The 17,754-nt window shown below is 37.5% G+C and overlaps 1 protein-coding gene across 1 annotated transcript in view; it reads right to left on the minus strand.

Annotated features, from left to right (window-relative positions):
• Positions 1 to 8,807: 8,807 nt before the first annotated feature.
• LOC144604506 (partitioning defective 6 homolog beta-like) overlaps positions 8,808 to 17,754 on the minus strand; it is a 29,005-nt gene continuing 20,058 nt past the window's right edge. Inside the window, exon 3 of the mRNA XM_078419000.1 lies at positions 8,808 to 14,870. Coding sequence (XP_078275126.1) covers positions 14,023 to 14,870 — 848 coding nt within the window. The 3' untranslated portion in view covers positions 8,808 to 14,022. The remainder of the gene's footprint in view (positions 14,871 to 17,754) is intronic.

A 17,754-nucleotide genomic window follows, 5' to 3' on the forward strand; every position in this document is an offset into this window, starting at 1 on the left:
GGGAGCAGAGGTTGAACCATGTATGTGTGAAACAGAGCACACAGCATTCCCTCATTGTTTTGATAAAGCTGTCTTGCCATTGTCTTCAACTTTATTTTTAGGGACTGTACATTGTCCTGTAGAATGGTAAAGACTGAGGTTGGGGGCTTCATGGTCTTCTGTGCTTCAGTTCTATTTGTAAATCATCCAGCGACCATGTTTCTGGACAGAATGGAGGCCTCTGCTGTGTTTCCAGGCACTGTATTGACTATAACAGCAATGCCACAGGGAATTCTCTTGCCATTTTGTACTTCAGTTAGGAGAGAGCAATAGCGCTAATCCATTGAAATGAACCAACAGCTATTCAGTTACAACACTGATTTGTGCTGTTTTTTAAACCATTATATTGAATACAAGAACTGTTATATTTGATTCTTTGTTGTTACGCTGCTTGCAAAATGTCGTCATAGCATGGTGCCATTTTGAAATAAAAGCGGTGATCTAAGATGCTGAATGATGAACTGTGTGCACTACTAGATGCAGCAGATATATATCGAGCAGGTCACATCCTCCCTGGGTAAAACACTACCCCACCTCAAAACTAGTTTAGTTAAGTCAATAATTGTGTGTTATACAGGTTAACGGATAAGGATAACAAAAAGTAATATTTAAAATCACAATTACACAGAACTACAGGAAAGAAATTCAACCCAGGTAATAGATAATTTTAGTACAAGGAAGGCTGACAGTGATTATTGTTTGTCAAACCATTAACAGGACTTAGTTCAGGCCGAAATGTTCTGAGGTAAATGAAACATTTTAAAAAAAACACAAAATCAGAACCACATTTCACACTGACTAGGTCAAGCAACAGCCTCAGGACAAGAAACCAAGTCAACAACTCAGATCTGAAGCCTTTTGTCGTAGCTGCTAAGGGTAAATACTTGTCTCAGAAAAGTCTAATTGAATTAGGTAAAATATAGAAAAGTAAACCAACTGATAGACATGCAGCACCCTTCTTAAGCTAATAAAATTGATACTTGGCCTTTAACATTCAAAGATTCACTGAGAATAACTAGAAACAAGGAACTGCGATTGCTGATTTTGAAAAGGCACTACATGCTCTGCGGGGTAGGCAGAATCCCTGAAGAACACGGGTTTTGACTCAATGTCGCCTATCCATATTCTCCAGGGATGCTGCCTGACCTACTCAGTTACTTCAGCACTTTGTGTCTTATCACAGAGAATAATATGGGCATAGAATAATCTTTACCCATTTAGAGTATAACATTCATCACTCAGGGGTTCAGTATTGACAAATAAATAGTGCTGGAGAAGTTGCAAAGAATAAATGCAATGAATCCAAGGACTCACTGATCCATATCACTGTTTCAGAGGCTATTCTTATTATTATCTTCCAACATTTTATAGATTCTGAATTATTCCTATGAATTGCACAATTATCACCACTAATTAAGGAGATTAAAGTGGGAACTAGCAACTTGTTACCCTATTGCCAGGAGTAGGAAAATTACTGGAAACTATAAAGGAGGATTAAGGCCAGAAACTTTGAAAAGAATAATTGCATTGAGCAGAATCAAGCATGGGTTCAGGAGGCAACTCAAATTTGACTAATCTGGGAATGTGACTGTTACAATAGAGGGGAAACCAATGACAGTGGATTTTCAGAAGGCTTTTGATAAGGTCCTGTGCAGGAGGTTTGTTAAGTCTTTTCCTGTTTGCATGTGGTTTATTTAGTTAAAATGTCACTGCCTTCAAAAACTAATTACACTCCTTAGTAGAAGCAGTGTTGCTAAATTTCAAGACCACAATGATTTTGTAGTTCTGGGAAAAGCTTATGTTGGTCAGATATTAATTTTTTTTTTTACCTTATTGGCTAATGTTAGTACACAATTCCAGTAATTTATGGTCAGGTAGGTAAATATAAAATACTAATATTCAAATAGTATTGAGGCACACTGACTGATAGTGTAGAGAAAGTAGTCTCAGGTTGCAAGGCTGATTATTGCACATATTAAATGATCAACATGGATAAAAAGTTTAATGTGTTTTCTCCACATTGGGTAAATCCCAAATTGATTTACCCAATGATAATATGGTGTATAAAGAAATTTTATTGGCAAATTGCCTTTGTCCAATGCTTTAATTGTCCACTCTCTCCAACACCCCTTCGTATCCAGTCATTTATCCACTGCCCCCACCTCAAAAAGAAATCACCAAATCCAGGTCATCTAAACACAAAGTTAAGTTTTAAAAAAGGCTGCACAAAGTTCTATACAAAATGCATAACATTGAAATATTAATGGCATGAAATAATTTCACTTTCCATCTCTGTCCCCTCACCACAATCTTCTACACTCTTCTAATTAAGCTCACAAGATGTGAACACATTCCAATCGTCTAACTAGCCTTTAGAGCTTGAGAGGACATTTAATAATTTTAGAAGTCAATTTTGCTTCTTGTATTTATTCAGCCTCCAAATAATTGTTGTCTTCATCATTCTTTATTGCCATTTTATCTCTCTTGCCTGCCAATTTGCCTGATAACCTCTTGCTCCCTCACCACTCCCCCCATCTCCATCAACTTCCCTGCATTTTAAACTGTTTCAATTCTCAAAGCTTTTGTAAACTGTTATCCATTTCAATTGCCAATGCAGTCATATCATATCATATCATATATATACAGCCTGCTTGATGAGCATTTGGATTTTTTTTTTTTTTAATTCAGTATCCAGATTATATTGTTTTGCACAGTATGTCTATTCTCAATACATCTCAAAGATTGCATGGAAAGCCAAGCAACGCTTCAAGTCTTAAACAAAACTCAAATGATCCAGTCTGAAGAAGGGTCTCGACCCGAAACGTCACCCATTCCTTCTCTCCCGAGATGCTGCCTGACCTGCTGAGTTACTCCAGCATTTTGTGAATAAATCAAATGATCCCTTATTGGAAGTTTAGCCATCTTGTGTTTTACACGTGTTTGATTTATGAGTTTTTGAAAAAACCCGCTTGTTCCTCAAATACCAAAGCTTGATTTATGCGCTGGTATTTTGGAAACACGTGTTCAAATTTACTACTGACAGCATAGTCACATAGATATTTAATTTAATAGATGTTTGAATTACACGCTGCATTTTAAGCAAGTAACCCCCACCTAAAATGTGAGGCCTGTAATTTATTATATGTATGGGAGGCAAACAGAAAAAAAACCAAGTACCCATTTCCCACTCAAGTCATTACCACTGTCCAATATCACTGTTTCCGCATTTCATGAAATGCATATTTCATGGTTATTTTGGAAATAAAGTGCAGCAGCAGCTAAAAACACAAAACAGGTCCAAGGAATGATCGAAGGTAGACACAAAACACTGGAGTAACTCAGCGAGAGAAGGGATGGGTGATGTTTCGGGTCGAGATGTCAGGGGAGGGGGCGGGACAAAGATAGGATGCAGTCGGAGACAGGAAGACTAGAGGGAGAACTGGGAAGGGAGAGGGGAATTAGGGACTGCCTGAAGTTGGAGAAGTCAATGTTCATACCGCTGGGGTGTAAACTGCCCAAGCGATAGACGAGGTGCTGTTCCTCAATTTGCGCTGGGCTTCACTCTGACTATGGAGGAGGCCCAGGACAGAAAGGTCAGATTGGGAATGGGAGGGGGAGTTGAAGTGCTGAGCCACCGGGGGATCACGTTGGTTGAGACGGACTGAGCGGAGGTGTTCAGCGAAACGATTGCCGAGCCTACGCTTGGTCTCACTGATGTAGAGAAGTTGACTTCTGGAACAGCGGATACAATAGATGAGGTTGGAGAAGGTGCAGGTGTCCCCTGCCTCACCTGGAAAGACTGTTTGGGTCCTTGGATAGAGTCGAGGGGGGAGGTAAAGGGACAGGTGTTGCATCTCCTGCGGTTGCATGGGAAAGTACCTGGGGAGGGGGTGGTTTGGGTAGGAAGGGACGAGTGGACCAGGGAGTTTCAGTTGGAACGGTCTCTGCGGAAAGCAGAAAAGGGTGGAGATGGGAAGACATGGCCAGTAGTGGGATCCCGTTGGAGGTGGCGGAAATGTTGGAGGATAATTTGTTGTATGCGAAAGGTCTCGACCCGAAACGTCACCCATTCCTTCTCTCCAGATGCTGCCTGACCCGCTGAGCTACTCCAGCATTTTGTATCTACCTTCGATTTAAATCAGCATCTGCAGTTATTTTTCCTACACACCAAGGAATGATCCAATTGTGTTCTCAATTATAAAGGAATAAAATTCATTAAACATTTTACTCAAATACAATAATCCCCAGCAACACTTAATTTTTGGGGCATGCATCCACATTTGGGAGTCTCAGAATAATGAAATCTACCATTGGAAGATTTTTTTTCATAGGCTGAAAAAGAATCTGCTTTGAAGTCAATGTGAGATTTTAATTTGGTTCTTTGAAAAGAATCATAGTTTGCTGAATAGCAGGTGCACATGTATCTGAGGGAGATAGTTTGTGGGGGAAGCAATGGGATAACACAGATAGATGCATTATAGATGGTGATACTGGGGAACGCAAGACATAGGAGTAGAATTAGGCCATTTGGCCCATCAAGTCTGTTCCATCATTCAATCATGGTTGATCTATTTTTCCCTCTCAACCACATTCTCCTACCTTCTCCCAACATTTGACACCCAAACTAATCAATAATCTATCAATCTCCTCTTTAAAAATTGTAACAACCTTACAAGGTAAAATCATATTTATCAGCAATGATACATTCAAAGATTTTAGGACAGTTAAAATATTTTAAATTTTAACATTTATTAACCCAGATAGCAGCTGTGAAACAAACTGTTATTATGTCAAAACTGCATTCTTTCATAATTGAATCCAGTCATAATGCCCATCTTCACCACAGTAATAAGTTCCATTAGTTTTTTTAAACATCGTCTAAAACAATGCAGCTGTGCAAATACTGGCAATTAGGTTTCTGACTCTGCAATTGTTTTTCCCTACAAAATAACACACTAAGTCAATTGTATTAACAACCTCAAAGAAGGGACATAATATTTTAAATTAGAATTAAGATTTTACATTCTAACAATGTTGCAGAGTGTGGTCCAATTTTACATTTTCATTTGGAGAGCAGCATATTCTTAAAATGGGGAATGACCAGTTTGACTTTTCTAAAACTGCATCAAAAATGACCATAGGCCGGTCATTTCAGGTACCTGAAAAATGCTGTGCTCTCAGAGCCGAGTTTGACCCTGGTCTTACCAAAACTGTAGAGTTGTGTCCTCAACAAATTGAATGTTAATGGTGATGTCATAAGAGTGGATGAGCCCTGAAATAAGATTAATATTGGAGCATCATTGCTTGTATGAATTCTGAATTATTGAGATATATTAGTAAACATTTGAAAGATGGTGGAAGGAAACTTGTAACTTATAGCAAACAGAATCTTTTACCTTCCAATGTTAACCCATGCCACAACATTTCTCAATAAAAATATAAAATGTGGTGTTTTATTTTGCAGTAGTTATCATTTATCACAGCTCTGAATACACTAATTTTGGGTGATCAAATTGAAAATATTCATTCAGAACAAATTGGGAATTCACCCCATTTTCTATACGAAAGAAACATTTTGAATTAATCACTTTGAATAGCATTTTTTAATGTTACACATTATATATAAAGTGTAATATCATTTAGTGTAAAATGTGCAAGCTATTTGACATGAAACAGTTTCAAAAGTCTCAAGTGCATTTCATGTTGCCACACCATTGATAACTAGAATAGTCAGTCTACAATTTTCCCAAATGATAAAAGGATTGGCTTGTATTTGTTTTTCTTTAAAGAGCAAAGAAACATACAAAAGACAAAATCTGTTTATTCATCAGCTTTTATTGTTATATTCAACAATATGCATGTCAAGTTTCCTATTCCCATTTCCACAGAATGCATTTGGTACCGAGTCAACGCAAAGCAAAAAATATAGTACGGGCAATTAAAGTGCAATATGTCAGTTATTTCCATTTGATTAATGTACAATTTGCTGGAATAGTTTAAGTAATTTCAAAATTTAAAATCCTGATCACAAAAACATCTTAAAGTTATTAAACTCTGCAAATCCAAGTTTGTGTGGGTGCAAGTCATTAACTCAAGGCTCTTGTTTAACTCTCGCAATATCTTAATTGCCAAATTGCTGAGACATTTCTCTGAACATATTGAATTCGAAAACTCATGATCAAAGTAGGAAAATAAATTTATGAACTGCATGAAGCACATTTGACCATTAATGTCTTAATCCCAATTGGAAGCAAAAAAAATTTAAACCCACAATACTTTCTGTAGCACAGGAAAACCGGATATCAATAACTACAAAATTGAAGCCTCTACTTTCTCCAGTCCATACAAAATATATTAAGCACGAGGCTACAATCTCCAATTCTAAATCGTAAAGTTTCTCTCTAGTGTGATCATATAAATGTACATTGTATAGTGGTATGAAAATACTGATATTTGTGCCTATTCTTTACAAATTTTCCCATATAAAAGTGGTAAAAAAAAATCAAGCCATAGCACATTATTCACAAGCAATAGTTAAACACAGCACAGGAATTTTCAACTACAGTTGTTTTAAAGAGAAGCAATTTGTGGCTGTATATTCACCATGGAATACAATCTAGTTGGAATGATATTAATTGGTCAAGAACAAGTCAGAGTGTTTGAAAGAACATAATTCAGAGGTAGTAAATGAAACAATAAAGACCAAGATCAAGACTAAAGAGTATTGATAATTTTCAATTAGTTTTCCCATTTGAGTAATTACTCATACACTATTACTCGACAATAACAATTTTGGAAAATATTTTAATTACACATTCTCTCCAGTGGTTGGAGAAGTAATTAACAATGGCCCACAATGAAACGTGCTTCACAGTCATAAGAAATGGTGTCCTACTCATAGCCAGCAGAGGGTGTATGCACAACTAAAAAGATACCGTCTGAGGTATGGTACCATTAGCTATTTTGTCCATTACCCTGTTCTTCAATGAATTATTGAGCAGTACAATATTATGAACAATACAAGTCTGTGCTTTATAAAAAAGATGCAATTAGTTTGTAAAGGAAAAAAAATCTGCTTTTTGATTATTAGAGCAAACGAAAATATTTATTTTCACAATAAGGTTCATGATATCTGAAAGTTGTCCAGTGTCATTCTAAATTGAAATAAGTGCATGTTGTATACTTTGTCAAGTATAATTGAATAATTGTTTAGTAACTTTCAGTTCACTAAATGCACATTTAGTATCTTGGAATGCAAAGGTAAATCTTCCATTTGAAAGTGATTCAAAAGCACATGATCACACATGTGCAAATTAATAAGCTGGGGAGGGGGCAAGTGAATTAATTGCATTACATTCATATATTCAGCCAATTTATACAAATTACTTCAGAAAATCATGTTTATATTTTAGATTGTACATACTTAACTACCTTTCCAAAGTCTTCTGCACCAGGAATTAAACATAATTAGTACTGCAATCATGGCATCATTAAGCCTATTTGAGCCAGTTTCCTCTCTCACCCACCACCCCCACAATAAAGAACAATTTCAGGAGCCAAAATTTAATCTAACAAAGCACGGGATAGATTGAGTAACTTTGATTTTTTTAATGAATACACTAATGTAGCAATCTGGGGAAAAAACTTCTAAAATTGCCCATTTCATTCTGTATCAGAGAGATTGTATCTGCAATGTTCTGGTAATGATGTAAATTTCAATTTGCAGTTCTCACGTTTAAAAAAAACCTACTTCTTTCCCTTTAAAAGTTGTTCACATTTTAATCTCTATCCCTCTACTAAACAAACATTCTAGGAACTCTTAGCTCATCAAAAGATGTATAATTAAAAATGAAATCCTTACCAATGCAATTCAGAAAGTCAAATCAGTGTTGGTTCAAAGTCAAGGTTCAGTTACACTCAGTATTCTTGCATCTACTAGGCTATTCAAAAAACAATGACTGAACCAAGTTAATGGGATTTTAATAACACTTACATTACCACGAGATTCCAACTATGTAAATGATTAGTTTCTTTGTGATGGCAGATATAAAGTATTAAGAAGCATTTAATCATCAATGAAAGACAACCACTCAAAACACTCCATTAATTTGATAGGAACCTTTTAAAAATTCTCATCAGCTTTTTAGCTGTTTTGGTTTCTGCAAGGGTCAAGTATTTCAGCTGTCAGCTAATTCTTTTTAAAAGATAAAATTCTAAAAATAATTAATATATATCAAGCAGCAACTGTGGAGAGAGAAGAAAGTTTACATTTCAGGTCTGTGACCATACCCAAACAAGAAGAACTCTTGAAAAGATCATTAACAAGAAACAAACTTATTTTTTCTCTCTCCACAGACAATATTTTGTACTTTTATCTGAAATTTCAAGCATTTATATTGCCGTTGGTTGATTATCAAAACTCTGCAGACATTAGAATTCCAAACTGATGATTTAAAAGTTTACAATTTCACTCTAGACATTTGACAAATTCTTTGCACCATTAGCAAAAGTAAAATGAAGTTACCTTTTATTTGATATCAATGAGATATTGAATTTATTCAGAATGAAATCGCTTCTCTATAATAGATGAAAAAGAAAAAAACTAGGGGAAGACTATTAAAATATGTGAATCCGTATACAATTTTATTAAATGGTATCGAATAGATAGCTAAACAAAAAAAATTATTATGGATTTATCGTTCCATTAGAATTTAATTTGGATTAATGATCAAGATAAAAGTATCAGAAAATTATAGTATAAAGCCATATTCAATTATAATTTGATAAATGATCAATTATTTAACTACATTTATGTCAAGTTTAACATAAATGCATGAAGCATATTGCAACTTGCCAACAGAAAAATCAGTTTTGATAATCTATATACTAAAACTCTCATTTGTTTGTTTGTTCGTTCCTGAACTACAGCTAAAACGGTACATGATAGCGCGACAATTTTAGGCCGACCTTACTCACCGTCATCCCTTTGGTGCTAATGGAAGAAGTTTAATTGAAATCGGTCTTATATTTTTTTTAAGTTATTCACATTTTAAAGTTTAAATCTATCTCCTAGGGAGGGAGGGTGGAAAAGGGGGGTTGATGGGGATGGAGTGGGGAGAGAGGGAGGGGAGGGGGAGAGGGGAGGGGGCAGAGAGGGGAGGGGGCAGAGAGGGTGCTGCACCAGTGTAGGAGAGGTTTGGGCCCAACGGGTCCACTTGGTCTAGTAACAACTGAAATTCAACGAATTCTGAACAACAGTTGCAATTTCTTAAATGAGGTGAATTCTGGCCTGCAATAAGCAAATGAAGCATATTTAACTCAGGTGGTTAGATCACAGATGTATGTTTAAGCTACACATAGACATCAAATGCCTACTTTGTACTAGGTGCATAAGTAATGGAGTAGATCAATTAATCCAACTCAGTTGCCTACTTTTGTTTCCATTAAACAGGCAGCAATTTTGAACCAGCATTTGGACTACAACAAAATCAAATTGCCATACAGCTTTTACCTAGCAAAATGACAGCCGGGCATCCTGCTTCCTAATCTCTGCCACTGGTGCTCTAATCTGAGCAAGTGGGCAAGTGCGAGGAGCCAACTACTCAATATCTTTTCCCTTTTGAAAGAGTGAATGAAGTGGCTGAGTTCATGAAAAACATCAATGTGTAAACACATTCAATTTGTGCATAATGCAGTGTAATTAAACATTTTAAAAAAATTAGCAGAGTGAATCACTGAATGGAACACCACTGATTGTTCAAAATGGTTGTTCTTCAATCATTTAAAGGCTTCAAGTGACTCCTCAAACTATGAATTCAAAATACTCAAGTCTGTCTTACAAAAATATCAATCCTTGCATTCAAATAAAAGCTGTATGCCATAAAATGTCTGGTTTACATTGATTTTTTTAAAAAAAGCAAACATTCTAATAACAAAGTGTTAGAACAATTATATTTATATAGTTTAAAAAAACCAGGGATGCTCAAATGACAAATCTGTCCTGATGAAAAGTCAAGACAGGCTCTTCACACTGTCCTGACTCACCTAGAGAGACAGGGCACGTACGTGAGGATGCTATTCATAGACTATAGCTCCGCCTTCAACACGGTCATCCCCACCAAGCTCATCACCAAACTCCACCAGCTAGGCCTCAGCTCGTCATTATGTGACTGGATCCTGGACTTCCTGCTGGAACGACCGCAGGCAGTGAGAATGGGCCCGCACCTGTCCTCCACTATCACCCTGAGTACCGGCACACCACAGGGCTGTGTTCTGAGCCCCATGCTCTACTCCCTCTTCACACACGACTGTGTTCCTGCATTCGACACCAACACCATTGTCAAGTTTGCAGACGACACAACGGTGATCGGGCTTATCACCAACGGGGATGAAACAAACTATAGAGCGGAGGTGCAGAACCTGGCAGACTGGTGCTCGGATAACAACCTGTCCCTAAATACCACCAAGACCAAGGAGCTGATCATCAACTTCCGTAGGTCACATAACGGGGAATATGCCCCGATCTCTATCAACGGGGACAGTGTGGAGAGAGTGTCCAGCTTCAAGTTTCTGGGCACTCACATTTCGGAGGACCTAACATGGTCCAATAACACTGCTGCGCTGGTCAAGAAGGCACAACAAAGACTGTTCTACTTAAGAACACTGAAAAAGTCTGGTCTACCCCAACAGCTGCTGACGACCTTCTACCGCTGCACCATAGAGAGCATCCTAACGCATGGCATCCCTGTGTGGTACCTCAGCTGCACGGAGGCAGAAAGGAAAGCTCTACAGCGGGTAGTCCATAGAGCTCAGAGGGCCATCGGAACACAGCTACCAGACTTGGAGGGCATCAACAACACACGATGCCTCAGAAAAGCCACCAGCATCCACAAAGACTCTTCACACCCCTGCAACAGTCTGTTCGAACTCCTTCCATCGGGCAGACGATACAAGGCCTTCTACGCCCGCACCTCCAGACTCAGGAACAGCTTCATCCCCAGGGCCATAGCTGCTATGAACCGGTCCTGCTGAGCCGGATGGCCACAACGCATAGATCAACTTGCACTTTACCCTGTCTAAAAACTGTTACAATTGTTTCGTTTCGTTGGGTTGCTGTTAATTACTTAAATTATTGCATCGTATGGGAGGCGCATCCCCAATCTCGTTGTACCCCTGGGTACAATGACAATAAAGATATATTGTATTGTATTGTATTGTAAGTATTTCTCTCTACCAATGTCACCTAACATTGAGTATTTATAGCATCCACAGTGTTTGATTTTGTATTAAAAGTTAGACTCCTACAGCATGGAAACGGCTCCTTCAGTCCTACTCATCCATGTCAACCAAGAAACTCTATCTGCGCTGGTCTAATTTTTCTACGTTTGGGCCACATCTCTTTCAACCTTTCCGATCCATGTATCCATCTAAATGACTTAAATACTATTGTACCTGCCTCAACCACTTCCTCCGGCAGCTCTTTCCAAGTATCCCTCTCTTAGAAGGTAGAAAGGTCTGTGCAAATACTCCCAAACCCAATTAACATGTACAAACTAAACTTCTGAATGTAATTTAGCTAAATGTGTTACAGTAGCAACATATAGAATTTGGAGGAGTTGTCTCATCACAACCTTGTTCAGTTTGTTCAAATCCTGACTCAATGTGGAGAACAAGTGGAAATCAAGGGCAAACTTCTTTAAAACTATAAAAAATAAGTTTTTTTAGTTAAAAAAAAAGCTTTGTTTAAGTTAAAAAAAACTAAAGACTTTTAATCTGAAAGTTAAGCTTGTTACCCAATTCAAAATATATAGATAGTCTTAAATTTAAAGGAGATGTACTGATTGTGCTGGGTGACAACTGGAATTCATGAAAGCTAAGGCACCAGACTCTGAGAAATCGAGAAGTCAAGTGAAAACATAGCTCCCCAACCCCATCTTAATTGCATACCTAAAATGGCTCACAAAATGTGAATGTATTCTTGCAAAAACTTTTTTTATATGCAGGCATGAATCAATAAGTTAAGGAAATTTGTTTTAATCCTCAGAAGTACCGCAAAACTCTTCCGTAAATTGGGGCTAAAAAAATAATCCATTAGCCTTTGAACTTGATGAGACCCTACACATACCCAGAATATTAGAAAGAAAACCCTGGCAACTTGAACACTCAGGGGACTGGATAAGTAATGGATGGGGAATCAACCTTTTGACACCAAGGCTTCAGTCAAACCAGAAAGTTTAACTTTTTTTTAAAAAGTATTTTATTCCCCTATTTTCATTATTATTTAGTTTTAAACAAGCCCTCTCAGAATATTTTAGTTAAACTAGATGAATAGAGTTTTATCGGACAGTTTTTGCACCCGCTTATAAGTTAATTATGTTGTTTTATATGCTAGAGGCAGGAATGGGAACTTCACAATTCTCCAGTTCAAAGTGCAAATCCCACTGTCCATTATTTTTTTAAAATCTGATTTTAAAGGTGCCGAAGATAGGACAATGGGGTTGAGCTTTGGACAGACAGAATTGATGTAAATGCAGTGATTTGGAGATATCGTGACCGTGGGTGTTTATTAGCTACTAGTTATATTGTTGAGGTAGTACGAGATAATTTTAGGAGGACAATAAGGGTGACACTTAATAACTGGCAGAATGTAGCATTTGAGGCCTGGAGTACTATGGGATATCAGGGAATATGTGTCTCATATTACAAAAAATGAGCTCCAGACCCATAGCTGGATTGACAGATTTTCATCCCTTAAGCAGTCAGAGTACATCACGTCTTTACCATTTAGAATATACACCTACCCCAAAAGGAATATCCTAGCCCTTTTCAGAAAATATTTGTTGAGGATTTGGTCTCTTTGACTTTTAAGCAAGGGGTAATTTCTGCCAGCATTTCAACCACCCAACACAGGTTTCCAAAAGAGAAGACAAGTGGACCTTGTATGCCTGCACTTGTTCTTTGATGAAGTTAATTCAGGCCACCAATAGGTCTGTTTGATATCCACTGTTATGATGTTTGGACAAGGCAGAAGAATTACACAATGTACTGGCACTTACATTTTCACAGGTCACGAATAAATTCCCAGGTTCATAATTACAGCATCTCGGCAGACAATTTCTTGTTTAGAAAAGAATAATCAATTAGGAATACTCTGGCAATTAATATTAAAATGTTACTATCAGGGAACGTGATTCCTATGAATTTTAATGAGTTAGTTATATGCCTGTACTGTTATTTCTTCAGTTTGTCTTTGAGCATTTATTAAATGTATTGTTCATTTAACTTGAGCAGTATACTTAATCCAGACTAGTTAAAAAAACAAAAGCCCGAAAGAACAGATTTTGCGCAGTCTCTGCAACATGCATTTTATAAAGGAATTAAATAGCAAATATATAATTATAGAAAGGGCTACAATTATACTTAATCCCATTTTGTTGTTAATACATGCTTCTTATAAAAAGTGCCTAATGATACCTTACCAATTGCATGCAGACATGCAACAAAGTCTTCTAATTAGGGGAATAAAAGCACACTAGAAGTCTCAAGTGTGATTATTAGTCATTTTTCAAAAAACTTTACAATCTGTAAAGAAAATTTTGTAGACCACCACTTCCAATAACTACCATTTACAGCTATCCCAATCTACCTTAATAATGAAAATATATTTTGTGCCTATAGGTAGGAACAATACCAGTTCATTCTTTTCTTTGTTATATCTGTTTGGGAAGGAGTGGTTCTGTTTCTCTTTTCTAAAAGTGGTGGTTTTTTGAATATTTCTATATGTAAAAAAAATATACACAAGGAATGAGCCCAGCCAGTGAAACTCTTACTACTCTGTTCACTAAGTCTATACTTCTGGTGATATTAACTCGATAGATTATGATGCTCATTTCACAAAAGTGAGCAATTTACAATGATAGTGCTACTGTACAACAGGCAAATCTTAAACAAAACACTGGCACCTGTAAGTGCAGATCAAGAAACCTAGAGTGTAATAACAGTGCCATCCTCCTCAATGCTTCGCCTGTTCACGTTTTCATTTTCAACAGGATCCACCTTCATGGGACCTGATGGTATGTGCACGTTTCCTTTAACTCCAGAAACAGAGCCATTTGAAGTTAAACCATGATTATGGTCATTTTTTATTAACGATGGTACGCTGGCACTGGTAGAAGTTGCCACTGGAATGTGTTGTGGCTCACCACTGCCCTCAATGACTATGTCAGTTTCTTCATCACTGTCCACGTCTTCTGAATGGTAATTTTGCACATTGTGTGGAGATGACATGTAAGCAACGTGGCTAGTTCCACTGTCAGTGGACTGACCTGAACTACCAGAAGTCCGACTAATTCTCACAATATTATTCCTTTGATTTGCTGGCTTCACAGTAATGATGAGATTATGGCTGTTTGCTATCATCATATCAGTCACTTGATCAAGACTTTTTCCTGACACTTCAATCCCATTCACCTCAAGAACTTCATCATTTACAGCTAGCAGACCAGTGCTTTCTGCCAACCCCCCTTGCACCAATCTGGAAATGAAAATTCCAGGGACTTTCTCAAGTCCATGGGGGGTTACTCGAACACTTGAGCCATCGCGGATATAAAATCCAAGTGGTTTATCAGACCCGTGCTTGTACAGCCGCACTCTTCGGTGGGTTTCTGGCAGAATATCCACATCAATGATTGAAGACACAGGACGGAAGTCACGCGGCAAGCTGATTGCAATTGATGGTTTCTTTTGATTAATATCAGGACGCAGTACGTTCGACAAGACGTTCTTTTTCCGCGTTAAAGTGTCTGTACCAAAAGCACTGTAGTCAGCATCCTCTGCAAAACAAGAAATATCTTGTTATATATACACCACATTAATAGAGAAATTATACATTTCTATAGCTTTAATTTCAAAAACCATGAAAATATCAAATAAAATAATTGTCATCGTCCAGTTTCTCTCCCTCGCTTTGTGGAAAGTTTTTCATCTGTGACTGTATTGAAATACCGGCAGTATAACCATTTCTTAGTTGATTTTTGGTACAGCAAGTGCCATTTGTTGGCAACAGAATTTGGCTTTGCATAAACCCTCCTTTTGTACTGCAAATTGATAGTGTATGACTACAATGCTCAAGAAAGTTTCAACAGTTCAATTAAGACAATGAAATTTATGTAGCTGAACATTTTAATATGTTCATGAAATGTGAATGTTACTGGTAATGCTAGCATTTATTATCTACCTTTAATCGTTTCCAAATTAAGGAGGTTATTAAGAGTCAGCCACAGGAGCACATCAAGAGTCATATACACCCCCACCTAGGGCAAGGATTGTAGATTTTCTTGCTTGAAGGACATGAGTGAACCAAATGGGTACATTTTATAACTATTATGGAGTAAAGTTATTAATTAAATTGTAGCAATTTCTACAGGAGTGAAAATCTCACATACCCTTCGGTACAACACTCAATAGTGATATCCATGCAAAATCCCAGATTAAATGGCTAGGTTCAGTTCATTTTTGGGTAAGGCTGGGATGCAACACTCGATAAGTCTTTCCAATTAGGAAAATGATTGGAAATGGTAAGTACAAGCCTTCATGACTATATCTTCACCAAGTTACATCGACATGTATCTGTCTATGGTAATGCTGGTTGAAGTAATCAGCACAGAGTCCTTGTACAGACAAAGCTCCGTTTCCACACCTCACCAAGGTATTGTGTGGCACTGTACAGTGTAAAGAACAGCAGTGCACAGTAACAGGCCCTCCAGCCCATAATGTCTGTGCCAATCACAATATCAAGTTAAACTACTCCCATCTGCAGCACATGGTCTTTATCCGCCCCAAATCCCTGCCTATTTCTGTACCTATCAAAATGCCTCTGAAATGTTTTATTGTTTCTGCTTCCACCACTCCCTTCCTCCGCTGCTAACACAGCACCTACCAATCTCTGTAAAAAGATGACACATCAACTTTAATCCTCCTCCTCTCCCTTTCACATTAAAGCTATAATAATATAATAAGCATTTATTTTATATAGCGCTTTACCAGGTGCTCAAAGCGCTTTACAAAAACAGTCATAACATAAAAACAAACAGACAAACTATCCTCTCTAGTACTTAATATTTCCAACCTAGAAGAGACAATCTACCCTACTCATGCCTTGCACTGTTTATATACTTCTATCAGATTGTCCCTCATTCTCCAATACTCAGTGAAACCATTCCAAGTCTGTCTGACCACTGATTGTGCCAAATTGTGGCACTTGAACTTTGTTTTAAATCAACACTTTCTCTGCAGCGGTAACATTGTTCATAAGTTCTAGGAACATAATTAGCCCATTCGGCCCACCACGTCTACTCCGCCATTCACTCCTGGCTGATCTATCTTTCCCTCTCAATCCCATTCTCCTGCTTTCTCCCCATAACCCCTGACATCTCGAGTAGTGAAGTAACACTATTCTGCACTCTGGTTATTTTTCTCTTTGGATTACCCATTGTAGTTGTGTATTAACTGTATGGTAGGACTAGATAGTATGCAAACAAAGTTCTGCACAATATTGAAAGGCATGACAATAAACCAATAATAACCAAGGTCTTCACATCCTTCCTGTAATGCATGACCAGCACTGCACACAATATTCCAAATGTGGCCTAACCAAAGTTTTATATGGTGCGAGATGACCTTGCCAACTTTTATATTCAATATGCCAACTGATGAAGACCAGTATTGTTTGTTTTCTTTACTGCTTACAATTCTGCTATCTGATATAGTCTCAATACGGATGTGGCATGGTGAATTTACGAAGTGTTGTAGGCCATCAGTAACAACAGAAATATACATAAGATGTAAGTTCATGGCCCACCATTTCCATCACTCTCATTACTGATCAGGCCGGGAGATCAACGAGTGCAAAAGATCACGAGCAACTTAAAGCCAAACTTAGATGCCAGCCTAGTGAAGCTGCAGAACAGCATTACATGCTTTTTAAACAGCAAAAAAAACATGCAACAGATAAAAGCAATCTCATAACAGACAAAAGCTGCATAGTCCTACCACATGAATGATGGCACCCAATTAAACAAGGGGAAGTAGGGATCAGTAATAAATATTGCTAGTGACACCCAGATGCCAAACATGAATAAAAAACAACCCTCTGAGAATAGAAATGAATGGTTACTTTGCCTGCCCAAAATCTCTTTCCAATTCACCAAGCTTCTACCATCCCACAGGGTACTAAGCAGCTTAATTCGCTCTGCATATATCAAGCAGAACAAGAATGCCTTTCACTAATCCACTGGAAAATGGCAATTTAACTTTTAAACTAATTCATACAGCTGGCGTTGTTGTATTCCATTAAGTGGAATGCATCCCAATTTAAGAAAAAGAATAGTGACTCCTGGACATAACGTTAAAAAAGTGGGGTCGACCGTTGCATAAGAAAAAATAATCACAAAAATCAGTTTTGCAAGATCACAATACAATTTCTTGCTTCAACTTCCTGGCTGTGGTACGAGGTAGGGTTTCACAACAGACTGCATACAGAAAGTAGAGAAACATTAATGGTGGGAGAGGAGGTTGTTTTTGAGGTGGGAAGGGGATGGTAAGAAAGTCAGAAAGTGCAAAATTATTATAAAGCAGTAAACGGAATTAATCTTATGGAGAAAATGCATTTAATTCCAGAGAAACAGTTTGCTGCTTCGATTCAATTTGTGAGTGTCA

This window comes from Rhinoraja longicauda, chromosome 22 (genome assembly GCF_053455715.1).
Source record: "Rhinoraja longicauda isolate Sanriku21f chromosome 22, sRhiLon1.1, whole genome shotgun sequence".
NCBI classification, from domain to species: Eukaryota; Metazoa; Chordata; class Chondrichthyes; order Rajiformes; family Arhynchobatidae; genus Rhinoraja; species Rhinoraja longicauda.